At 42.6% G+C, this 12,316-nt stretch overlaps 2 protein-coding genes across 10 annotated transcripts in view; one reads left to right on the forward strand and one right to left on the reverse strand.

Annotated features, from left to right (window-relative positions):
* MAPDA (N6-Methyl-AMP deaminase) overlaps positions 1 to 2,684 on the reverse strand; it is a 31,052-nt gene extending 28,368 nt beyond the window's left edge. For 2 of the 9 annotated variants that reach the window (XM_003928942.4, XM_074393762.1), the window contains exon 1: positions 2,334 to 2,556. The gene's annotated coding sequence lies outside the window, so the exon portion shown is untranslated. Of the gene's footprint in view, positions 1 to 622; positions 733 to 2,333; positions 2,563 to 2,592 lie in introns of those variants that run through there. The other 7 variants (XM_074393760.1, XM_074393759.1, XM_074393761.1 and 4 more) reach the window with 7 other exon arrangements.
* Positions 2,675 to 9,573, forward strand: LCMT2 (leucine carboxyl methyltransferase 2). The gene has a single exon (XM_010339568.3). It carries the CDS (start codon positions 2,675 to 2,677, stop codon positions 4,733 to 4,735), a length of 2,061 nt encoding a protein of 686 aa, XP_010337870.1. The 3' UTR covers positions 4,736 to 9,573.
* The last annotated feature ends 2,743 nt before the right edge of the window (positions 9,574 to 12,316 follow it).

Consider the following 12,316-nt stretch of genomic DNA (forward strand, 5'->3'; position numbering starts at 1 on the left):
CAAAATCTTTATACATTAAAAAAATTATTTGTTCCATGCCTAAAACACTGCTACCAACAATAGCATGCCATGCCAAATCTAACATTTCTACACTAGTTTTGGTCTGGGCCAGAAGGCAACAAACACTGGGATAAGATCCCCGTTAGTAATATTTCATCAATATTAGCACAGGGCCAGAAGCAAGTATATTGTCTCCCAGGGAGCTTTCTTTATGCTCCCACCTACTCCCCCAAAGGGAACTGATAATAATAAAAATATTTGTTACCGTTTATTACACACTTGCTATGAGCCAGGCACTGTGGTGTCTTAGTTATTTTGTTTAAATCCTTAAAACAACCCATGAAGTATTATTATCCTCATATTATATAATAAATTGAGATTTAAACACCCCTCCACACAATCATAAGGCATCCAAATCACAAATTTTACTCCATTCGCTTTCCTTTTTTTTTTTTTTTTTTTTTTAAGATGAAGTCCTGCCCTGTTGCCAGGCTGGAGTATAATGGTGTAATCTCGACTTCCTGCAACCTCCACCTCCTGGTTCAAGCGATTCCCCTGCCTTAGTCTACCAAGTAGAGACGGGGTTTCACCATATTGGCCAGGATGGTTTTGATCTCCTGACCTCGTGATCCGACCGCCCTGGCCTCCCAAAGTGCTGGGATTACAGGTGTGAGCCATCGCACTTGGCCTACTCCATTCTTTTTCTTCTTGAATTACTTTTCTTGATCTGGTCTTTGCAAAAAAAAAAAAAAAAGCAGTATTTTTGACATCACATCTACATTTTAGGCACTTGTCATTAAACAAATTTGTTTTTGTAGTGCTATGTATTTTTCAGCCTTTCAACTCTTTCTTTTTTCTATGTGGCCCTCAATCAACCCTGAAATACCTCCCAAAGCAGTACTTAATCTCATTTTAGAGATAAGGATCCAATGACCCAGTAGGCATAGGTGAACCCTCCTTCTGATCCCTTCAGAAGCAATTCTCAAACTCCTCAGATGTTCTATCAGACTAATGGCCTTACACTAAACTGACAACTCTGCCACCAAATTTACAGAGAAAACAGAAGCCACCAGGTGTAAATTCCTTCTTTTTCTCTCTGCCCTACCTCACACCTAAGCTTGATTATCCATAATCTTTCTTTTTTTTTTTTTTTTTAACCCCTTCAGGAGTCACAGACAAAGGATTCATTCTCCTACCCCCACAAACTAATATGTGCCCAGGATCCCATTTCTATCTATTCCAAGTTACTCTATTAGTGAATTATCTTTTCATTTTTCTGTTCCTTAAACCTCTCCCTCTCCACTGGCTGATTTTCCTCACAGGACTAACATGTAAGTGCAGTATTTGCTTCCACTTGAAAACAAAACAAAAGACTCTTTATATCCCACATTCTTCTTTAGCCACTGCCCTGACTCTTTTCCTTCTGAGTTAAGCTCTTCCAAAGTATAATTTAGACTGAATTCCTCCATTAACTTACCTCCTGTTCACTGAAACATGGATTCTGCCCTCATTTCTCCACAGAAACTCCTCTCCCTAAGGTCATTACTGAGCTCTTAAACACCAAATCTAAACGTCAGTTTTCAATTACCAAATCTTTATCCTGATCCAAACCTTTTTCTTATTTTTTTTCCACAAGAAAACAATGGCAAATATAAAACTTTTTCTTGAGGCCAGTATCCAAATCTGCTGGACTCCAAAACTCATGCTCTTAACGATTATGCAGAACCACCTGTAGTTAATCATAAAGTTATCTGATTTCCTTTTCTGTTTCAGCCAGTCACCAAATCCCAGTGAACAAATGTCTCTGGAAGTGGTTTTCCATGGATGTCTCCCAGACACTCAGTTTAGAAACTTTGTGATTATTTTGAACTCCAACCTGGATTTACTCCCTAAAAACAAAGTTCAGAATATATCACAGAGAACAATAATCTCTCCTCAGTGACTCCCCCTTCCGGGGACATATCGAACACTACTTTAAAATCCACGGAATTCTCCAAGTCGAAAGGGGTGTGATGAGAGAGGACGAGTGGTTTATACACTGTCTAACGTAAGGCGGGGACTACAAGGGAATCAACTTTGTAATATCTGTGGGGAGACGTTTTCTTATTAAGTAGCTACAAATTATTTGTAAAGGTCGGTTTCTTCAGTTGTACTCTGGCCTTAGTGACTTGTTTTCAGTTTAAATGGGTTCTCTTTTGCAACTTTGAAAAGAGGATTAAATAAATCAGCAACTGTTAGCACCCAAAGAAGCTAACTAATCCTTACCCACTGAAGGTCCCTGGTCCCCACCCTTCTTTGCTCCTACCAGATCCTGTCAGTCCCCACTGACTCACCTCTTGAGATTCCTCTACTAGGAAGACTTGGGCAAGTTTTCCCTTTTAGTTGAAAGCCTTGTAGAAACGTGACAACCCGCCTTTCCTAACACACAAGTCACACGGAAACCAGGACAATCAAAGAAAGGTCAGCCGCGAGCGAACTTAGCACGCCTACTCTCTCCTCAGGTCCGGTTGGCTAGATGCGCTCTTCCCGGAAGTGACGCACACGTGCCGGCGGAAGGGGAAGTCGGGGAGCAGGGGTGGTTTTTCTCCGTACCTAGGTCCGTGAGGTGTGTAGTACATTAACCAAGGGGCGACTCACGACCGTGACAGACTGCCGTTACCGGTGTCTTCTGGCCATGGGTCCCCGGAGCCGCGAGCGTCGGGCAGGAGCGGTACAGAGCACCAACGACAGCAGCGCCCTCAGCAAGCGTTCCCTGGCTGCCCGCGGGTACGTGCAGGACCCCTACATCGCGTTGCTGGTTCCGGGCGCGGGGCGGCGCGCACCGCTCATTCACCGAGGCTACTACGTTCGCGCACGCGCCGTGAGGCACTATGTGCACGCCTTCTTGGAGCAGACTTGGGCGCCGCACGCCGCGCCGCGCGCTCAGATCTTGTCCCTCGGCGCCGGGTTCGACTCGCTCTATTTTCGCTTGAAAACCGCGGGCAGCCTGACCCGTGCTGCAGTCTGGGAGGTGGATTTTCCGGACGTGGCGCGACGCAAAGCAGAGAGGATTGGAGATACGCCAGAGCTGTGCGCGTTGACCGGGCCTTTCCAGAGGGGCAAGCCCGCGTCCGCGTTGTACTTTGAGAGCGTGGACTACCGCATCCTGGGCCTGGACCTGCGGCAGCTCCAGCGAGTGGACGAGGCTCTGGGAGCCGCAGGTCTCGACCCAGCCTCACCCACTCTGCTCCTGGCCGAGGCAGTGCTCACCTACCTCGAGCCGGAGAGTGCTGCGGCCCTCATCGCCTGGGCAGCCCGGCGTTTTTCTAATGCCCTTTTCGTGGTTTATGAGCAGATGAGGTCTCAAGACGCCTTTGGTCAGTTCATGCTGCAGCATTTTCAGCAGCTGAACTGCCCCCTGCATGGCCTGGAGCGCTTTCCTGACGTGGAGGCGCAGAGGCGCCGCTTCCTTCAAGCTGGCTGGACTGCCTGCGGTGCCGTGGATATGAATGAATTCTATCGCTGCTTTCTCCCTGCAGAAGAGCGCCGGCGGGTGGAAAATATTGAACCCTTTGACGAGTTTGAGGAGTGGCATCTGAAGTGCGCCCATTATTTCATTCTGGCAGCTTCCAGGGGAGACACTGTCTCCCACACCCTAGTGTTTCCACCCTCAAAGGCATTTCCTCGTATAAATCCTGCTTTGCCTTCAGGGGTCTTCCCTGCCAGTGTAGTCACTAGCGAGGGCCAGGGCCCAGACCTGAAGAGATATGGCCACGCCTCTGTCCTCTTGAGCCCGGACGTTATTCTCAGTGCAGGAGGATTTGGAGAGCAGGAGGGGCGGCACTGCCGAGTGAGCCAGTTTCACTTGTTCTCAAGAGACTGTGACTCTGAATGGAAAGGCAGCCAAATACTAAGTTGTGGTACTGGAGTTCAGTGGGATGGACGCCTTTATCACACCATGACAAGACTCTCAGAGAGTCAGGTTCTGGTTCTGGGAGGAAGACTCTCCCCAATATGTCCAGCCTTGGGGGTTCTCCAACTTCAGTTTTGTAAGAGTGAGGATAATAGCACTGAGGACCTGAAAGTGACAATAACAAAGGCTGGCCGAAAGGATGATTCCATATTGTCTTGTTGGCGGCATTCAGCAACAGAAGTGTCCTATCAGAATCAGGAATATTTGTTTGTGTATGGGGGTCGAAGTGTGGTGGAACCTGTACTCAGTGACTGGCATTTCCTGCATGTAGAGACAATGACTTGGGTCCAGATCCCAGTGGAGGGAGAAGCACCTGAAGCCCGGCATTCTCACAGTGCCAGCACTTGGCAAGGGGGAGCCCTCATTGCTGGAGGTCTCGGGGCTTCTGAGGAGCCATTGAACTCTGTGTTCTTTCTGAGACCAATCTCTTGTGGATTCCTCTGGGAGTCAGTAGACATCCAGCCTCCCATTACCCCAAGGTACTCCCACACAGCTCATGTGCTCAATGGAAAGCTGCTACTTGTTGGAGGGGTCTGGATTCATTCCTCCTCATTTCCTGGAGTGACTGTTATCAATTTGACCACAGGATTGAGCTCTGAATATCAGATTGACACAACATATGTGCCATGGCCATTAATGTTACACAACCATACTAGCATCCTTCTTCCTGAAGAGCAACAGCTCCTGCTCCTTGGAGGTGGGGGGAACTGCTTTTCCTTTGGTACCTACTTCAATCCCCATACAGTCACATTAGACCTTTCTTCCTTAAGTGCTGGGCAGTAAGGACTGGACTTATTCAGGACCCACTAAAGTACACAAAGTTTTTCACAAATAGAACTACCTTCTAGTTATTGCCACTCCTCCCTTCCCCATCCTTTTTCCTCCTTAGCACTATTCAGTGCAGAAAGTGAAAAAGGTTGGTAAAATACCTACAATCAGTACAGAAAACAATTGAAAACAGTGGCCATGCAGCCTGAGAGTAGGGATGTTTGGATTCATGTATCCAGTTTATTGCTCTTCCTCTGATTTTCTAATCTAAGTCCATCCGTTTATTGAGTTACAGTGGTCTTTAGTAAAGTAAAAAAATTTTCCAATCCCAGGCCTTGTGATTTGAGATGGTACCTTCGAAAAAGTTTCACACAGATTCTTGGTTGAATATAGTTGAAGGAGCGTGGTATTGACCTAATTCTTAATGTAAGAAACCTGAAATGAACACAGTCACAGTTTGATTAAAACATTGTGCTGTTTATTGCAACAGAAAACTCAGCTTTAACAACAGGGAACATTTGTAGGTGTTTGACAACATGCTTTTTATAAATATTTTGCTATTGGTTCCATATTTAGATTTATAAGTTCCAATAAACCAAACTGATGCCTCAATTCATTTTGCACGGGATATAATAATGTTTTGTTCCATATATAATCTTTACCCATCACTGTTAGGTGCTCCTTGAGGGTGACCTTTTGGACTCCATCAAGGAGCTCTCATTGAGTTCCTCCACCAGTCAGAGGCACCAGAAGGGAATGGGGGCAAAAAGAAGAGTGAATTAGTATTTATTCCCATTTCTTCCCCAGCAGGTTTGCAGGTTGGCAGTAGTAGCATTCTTCTGTCAAAGGCTATGGCTCCTGTCATGTAATCCTTGCCTGTAAGATAGAATTCTAATTCCACATCACCCCAGGTTTCTGTAATTGTTCTTTACTTCGCCTCTTCAGGCCTAGGATTTGTGATGGCCAGGCATCCCCAGAATTTTTACACAGGGGGCCAGTTCACTGTCCCTCAGACCGTTGGAGGGCCGCAACATACTGTGCTCCTCTCACTGACCACCAATGAAAGAGGTGCCCCTTCCTGAAGTGCGTTGGAGGGCCGGATAAATGGCCTCAGGGGGCCGCATGCGGCCCCCGGGCCGTAGTTTGGGAACGCCTGGTGATGGCTCTTTGCTAGACTTGAACTGTAATGTCCAGTGTGGTAGCTGTTGGCAGCATGGGACTATTTAAACGAATTAGTAAATTCAGTAGCTTAGTCACCTTAACCACATTTTAAGTGCTTAATAACTACATGTGGCTTTGGCCACTATATTAGACAATGTAGATGTAGAACATTACATTGTTACAGAAATATCTACTGGACACTGCTGACCAGGTATCTTGACTTGGTTTCCTTTAACCCTACTCATCCGCTCATAGTTAGCATCCCATTAAACTCAATTACCTATCCCCTTTAAATGGGAATCTGTTGCCTACTGAGCCATGTAAAATCAATGAAATAGCTATTCATCCTTAAAATTTGAGCCTTAATTTGTCATCTTAATTATGTATACATTGTGAAATTTATATCTCAAAAAATGTAGTGGCTTTGGTGGTACTAAGTGTATCACTTTAGTATTTCTTCTTAGTCCTAGAAACCTTAGTAGTTTTCATTCTACAAATGCCTACATAATTATTATGAACCATCATTGATGACAAATTGCGTCCTTTATTTTCATTAATTTTGCATATAAATGGATATGAAAGGTGATAATATAGAAACCCAGTAGCAAACATAAACCTAATGTATGGAGAGAACAATGTTGGCTCTGTTAGATGAAGGCTCCCGGGGGAGACCAGCTCAAGAAGGGTTGTGGTCTAGGCTAGGCATGATTGCTCACACCTATAATTCCCTCAGTTAGAGAGGCCAAGGCAGAAGGATCACTTGAAGCCAGGAGTTTAAGACCAAACTGGTCAACCAAGCAAGACCCCCATCTCTACCAAAAAAAAAAAAAAAAATTAGGTGGGCACAGTGGCATGTGCTTGTAGTCTCATACTCTGGAGGCTGAGGCAGGAGGATTGCTTTAGCTCAAGAGGTTGAGGCAGTAGTGAGCTGTGATTGTGCCACTGCACTCCAGCCTGGATGACAGAGTGAGACCCTGTTTCTTAAAAAGAAAAAAAGGGTTGTCTAACTTCAGCTTTCCTGAGACTTTTAAGAGCCCTTTCTAGGGAAAGCATTGGTTACGGCTATGAGTGAATCCTGGGAAACAAAGGGCTTATAGCTGGGAAGGCATCTTCCTGCAAGGCAATCAGTGGGCCAGGTAGTAGATAACTGGCAGGGAGTATGATCAGCAGGAAAAAATGACTGTTCTGTATTTCCTGTTTCTAAGTTTACTACAGCCCACCCCAGCTTTCAGAAGCAGATAAAAGCAGAACACTATGATGAGGCCAGGTGTGGTGGCGCATACCTTAATCTCAGCACTTTGGGAGGCCAAGGCTGGCAGATCGCTTAAGCTCAGGAGCTGGAGACCAGCCTGGCCGATATGGTGAAACCCCATTTCTACAACAACAACAAAAAACAAAACAAAACAAAAATCTGGAAAGATTAGCCAGGAATGGTGGCACGTGCCTGTAGTCCTAGCTACTTGGGGGTGCTGAGGTGGGAGAATTACTTGAGCCTGGGAAGTCAAGCTGACATCATGCCCCTGCACTACAACTTGGGTGACAGAGTGAGACTCTGTCTCTAATAACAACAACACTGTAATGAAATAAGTGTTATCAGCTACATAGTAGAGTGTACCAGATTCAAACCTAGATCTAACTCCCAAGCCCAGGTTATGCCTTCCACTATGATGCTGCTTACATCATGCCATCAGCCATCGTTTCATTATTTTTGTGGGGAAAAAGGGGGAAGAGGAACGCCATCTTGAGAATATGGATGTGTGCCAGACCTAAATTAGGACTGCAATAGTGCCTATTGTCTTGAGAGCTGCCCAGTAAGTAGGGTGCCTTATGAGTAACAGGGTTTGTTCTCCCGAGAGAAATTACCCACATTTTCTGTAAGTGATTACTAGATTAAGCATGTTCTCCACCTTAACTGAGAATCATGCTGTTAAGAAATTATTCATCTCTCGAGAGCTACTCATTAAAGCACTTAGAAATATTGTCAGCAATATTTACCCTATGCCTTTGGAGCAGCATTCAGTATAGACTGTGCTGAATCACAGTTTCATTAACAGTAATCTGCACAGTTGGAGATGTGAGCCAGATTGAGAACTATAGCTGGATAATAAATTTTGCTTCTCCATTTTACTTCTGAAATTTTTGTTCTAAAATTCTGATATGGAGCTCTGGAGTAGTTAATGAACAGGTCTCTTCTTTTAGGAATTACTTCTAGGCCAGATAAACTACTTAAGGAAGGAAAGTAATTTCTTATTTTGAATCTGCACTCTGGGTCAGGATTTCAAAAATAGTGTATCATAATAGTGAAGATATAAAAACAGGTTAAGAACAACTGTTGGAGGATATGTTCTTCAAAGGCCAGTGCTGTTGCTTCTTTTTGTACTTTCCGAATTTTATAGCTGAATATTCATTTTTCATCTTTCTGGAGCTTTAAGCCTTCTTAATGATCTTTGGTAGATGGTGTATATCCACTATGTTCCAGGGCCCAGGTATTTTCTTGGTTGTCTTCAGTGATCTCAGACTTTGAAATCCTAGCTTGTTCCGTATGTATTTTGTGATCCCAAATCCAACCTCAAGCAACCCATATTTACTCTGGGACTTATCCCATGTGACATCTTCTGGAAAACAGCCCTGTATGACAGCCCCAAGTGTAATCAACCACTTTTTCCCTGTGCAAGAGATGCCTGTGCTCGTTGGAAAGTTTGGTAAATAAAAGAACTGGTTAATAAGGTGGTTTGTTTTTTGTTTTCTGAGACAGAGTCCTGCTGTGTTGCCCAGGCTGGAGTGCAGTAGCTCAATCTTGGCTCACTGCAACCTCCACCTCCCAGGTTCAAGCAATTTTCCTGTCTCGGCCTCCAGAGTAGCTGGGATTATAGGTGTGTGCACCACCATGCCTGGCTAACTTTTTTTTTAATTTTTATTTTTAGTAGAGATAGGGTTTCATCATGTTGGCCAGGCTGGTCTCAAACTCCTGACCTCAAGTGGTCTGCCCGCCTCAGCCTCCCAAAGTGCTGAGATTACAAGATTACATGCCCAGTCTAGCTGGGTTTTTAATCTTAGGGACCATCAGTAATGTCTCGTTGGACTAAGCCTTTTAACTTCAGTAATGAAGAAGCGGGTGTAAAATAGCATTAAGCTGGCAAGTAAGGTCATGCAACTTGGCTAATTACATTACACTTGATGTTTAAAGAGAGAAGGAGAGTGTGTAGAGCAGGAATTATGAAATTTATAATTGGCTTTAGAGTTGCCTGGGATTTCTTTGGATGTCAGTAATTATGAGTAAACAAGAATTCTGTCATCCCATAGTTTAGTTACAAGACTGCTTACTTATCTGTCTTGGACACTGATAGAAAGCACTTGATTGGGAAGGGGCAGTTCCTTGACTAAGGGAAGAAATTGTGTCTGGTTCACTTTTCTATCACCAAAATAGTAGATGCTCAACAAATACTTGTTGGTTAGAGGTCTACTCATGTACTTAAATAAATTATATTTGAATATTACTATAGTTCTTATCATTTACAAATGGATGTCAATAACGCCTATAACTATTGTATATGTGTGTGGGGTGTAAGCATTAAAATTTTAAAGACCCCACAGTTTAAGAGTCTTTTGTAATAAATTCAACTTCTCTGTCCCGTGTAAAGGTGGTAGACTTTCTGGTGTCATTTTTATCTTTATGGAATAAACCTGAACCTTCTCCCTGATTGCAATTTTCAGCTGATCCTCATTCTCTTTTGCTCAACAATGACCATATTCTTTGGAGATTAAATGAGTTAACTTTGCAGAAGGCTAATCTGAGGGAATAGGAACATACAATTAAATGTGCTTGTGAGCAATTGTACACAGGATCTTCCTAGGATGTGATGGTTCACTGGGCATGACTTGGAGTATAACTCTCAAAGGAAGTTTAATAGAGGAAGAAGAAAAACCTTGCCCTAATTTTTTATGTGAAAAGTCATTTGCCACATGATTGTCACACTAAAGATAGGAAATAAATTGAAATTATAATGGCTTTTAGGACATTACATAGCATTCTGCTTAACTCATTCCCCAGCCTTTGTCCATATTTTTAGGCTTTCCATTAGAACCCCAACCTCTGATTCATATTTAGATGTATTGCTTCAGAAAAAGTTAGCAACAATGATCTTTCTTCTTTATGGATGCCTCAGAACTTAACCAATATTTAAAGAAAATAAATGTTGCCCTTCCTTTTTCTCCCCTCAAAAAAACCTCAGTTAAAAAAGTAGAGTCTAGGCCCCAGTCCATTGAATTTACATTTGAACAGTTGAATCCAGTCAGCAATATTTTTATGTTCAGTGCATAACATATAAATACTCAAAAATATGTATCACATGAATGTTTGGATAACTGATTTAGGCTAAAATCAGTAATAAATGAGTAGTGAATTGTAATGTTGGAATCAGAAATTACCACCAGAAAATCAAAATATAGTTTAATGTCATAATTAAAAATAGTTTGGTATTGATGTCATAATAAATAAATAAAAGGAATAAAGAATTAAAAGCAGACTGTGTGATAAGGTGACATTTCAAATCAAAGAGTAAAGGCCAGACTAGTCTATGATCTGGGGTGAACTGCATTTGTGCAAATGGTGTTGGCACCCTGTTTCTCACAAATCACAAGCATAAATTCCAAAGGGATTAAAGACCAGACCCAAATTTTTAAACAGCACACACAACATAAATTATGTGAGCATTAGAGCAAGTATAAAAGAATATGATTACAACCTTGGTAGTAGGAAAGTCCTTAAAGAACACATAAACACAAAATGAATAGAGGGAAAAAAACCAGTAAATTTACTATATAAGTATTTAAAACTTTGGACAGCAAGAAAATACATTAAAATGTTAAAATATTAGTGGTCAACAGATATTTTCGTTTGTAAGTCCTCTCTTCCTTAGATGAATAGCTCACAAGGTATCCCTCCCCTCTCCAGAGTCATCATGCCCTAGGAAGATTTTGGTTTTTCTTTTTCAATCATTAGCTGAATTAAGATGCACAGAACTCATCCCTCAGTTTCTCAATATTAGCTTCTGAGATACATTAAGAATGGAAAGTTTGCCGGGCGCGGTGGCTCAAGCCTGTAATCCCAGCACTTTGGGAGGCCGAGGCGGGTGGATCACGAGGTCGAGAGATCGAGACCATCCTGGTCAACATGGTGAAACCCCGTCTCTACTAAAAATACAAAAAATTAGCTGGGCATGGTGGCTCGTGCCTGCAATCCCAGCTACTCAGGAGGCTGAGGCAGGAGAATTGCCTGAACCCAGGAGGCAGAGGTTGTGGTGAGCCGAGATCGCGCCATTGCACTCCAGCCTGGGTGACAAGAGCGAAACTCCGTCTCAAAAAAAAAAAAAAGGAATGGAAAGTTTGAGTTATAGAAGATGGAGCTTTCAATGGAAGATATTCATTCATTCATTCATTTCAGCATTTAATGATTCTAAGCAGATAGATCAGCAAACCAAATAATCCATTGTGGAATTTACAACCTAACAGAAGGAGACCAGAGATTCAACTATTGGGATAATAAATACCGTACATAACAAATACAGTATGTAAGTGAGAAGGACTTTGAAAAAAGTAAAGTAGGGTAAGGAGGATCAGGAGTGCATGGGGGTGCAGGTAGTGGTTTACAATACTAACTAGGGCAGATAGGATCTCTCTCTGAGAGGTGAAATTTTAGCAGACTTGAGGATGCAAAAGAATTAGCTAAGTAGATTATTGGAGAAAGAATATTTCAGACAGGAAATAGCCAGAGCAAAACTTCTAACGCTACTCATTAAGAACTTTGGCTTTTCATTTGGTAAAAAAGGGAGTTGTGCAGGGCTTTGGATTATATTGTTTTAGTCATTTTTTTTTTTTTAACAGACTTTATCTTTTAAAGCAGTTTAAGGTTCACAGCAAAACACAGCAAAAAAAAAAAAAAAAAAAAAAAAAGAGGAAGTACAGAGATCTCCCATATAAAGCCTGCCCCAACCAAGGCTAGCTTCCCCCATATCAACACCCCTACCTACCTGATGAACCTATCCCGACACATCATTACCTCTCAAAGACTGCAGTTTACAATATGGTTTGCTTTTGGAGTGGTACATTTGATGGATTTGGACAAGTTCATAATGACACATGTCTGCACGTATTACAGTATCATACAGAGTAGTTTTGCTGTCCTAAAAGTTCTCTGTGCTCCACCTGTTCATCTCCCCCTGCCCCATTCCTGGCATTCACTAATTTTTTTTTTAACTGTCTTCATAATTTTGACTTTTCCAGAATGTGATATGGTTGAAATCATACAGCCTTTTCAGATTGGCTTATTTCACTTTGACTTACATTTTTAAAGGATCCCTCTAGTGAAGAGATTAGGTTGTAGGAGTTCAAGAGTAAAAGCAGGGAGACTTGTTGGAAGGTTTTGCAGTAATCAGA

This window comes from Saimiri boliviensis, chromosome 2 (genome assembly GCF_048565385.1).
Source record: "Saimiri boliviensis isolate mSaiBol1 chromosome 2, mSaiBol1.pri, whole genome shotgun sequence".
NCBI lineage: Eukaryota > Metazoa > Chordata > Mammalia > Primates > Cebidae > Saimiri > Saimiri boliviensis.

Bases quoted from the DNA above. Each gene is read 5' to 3' on its own strand.
- LCMT2 (XM_010339568.3), top strand. From the start codon at position 2,675: ATGGGTCCCCGGAGCCGCGAGCGTCGGGCAGGAGCGGTACAGAGCACC.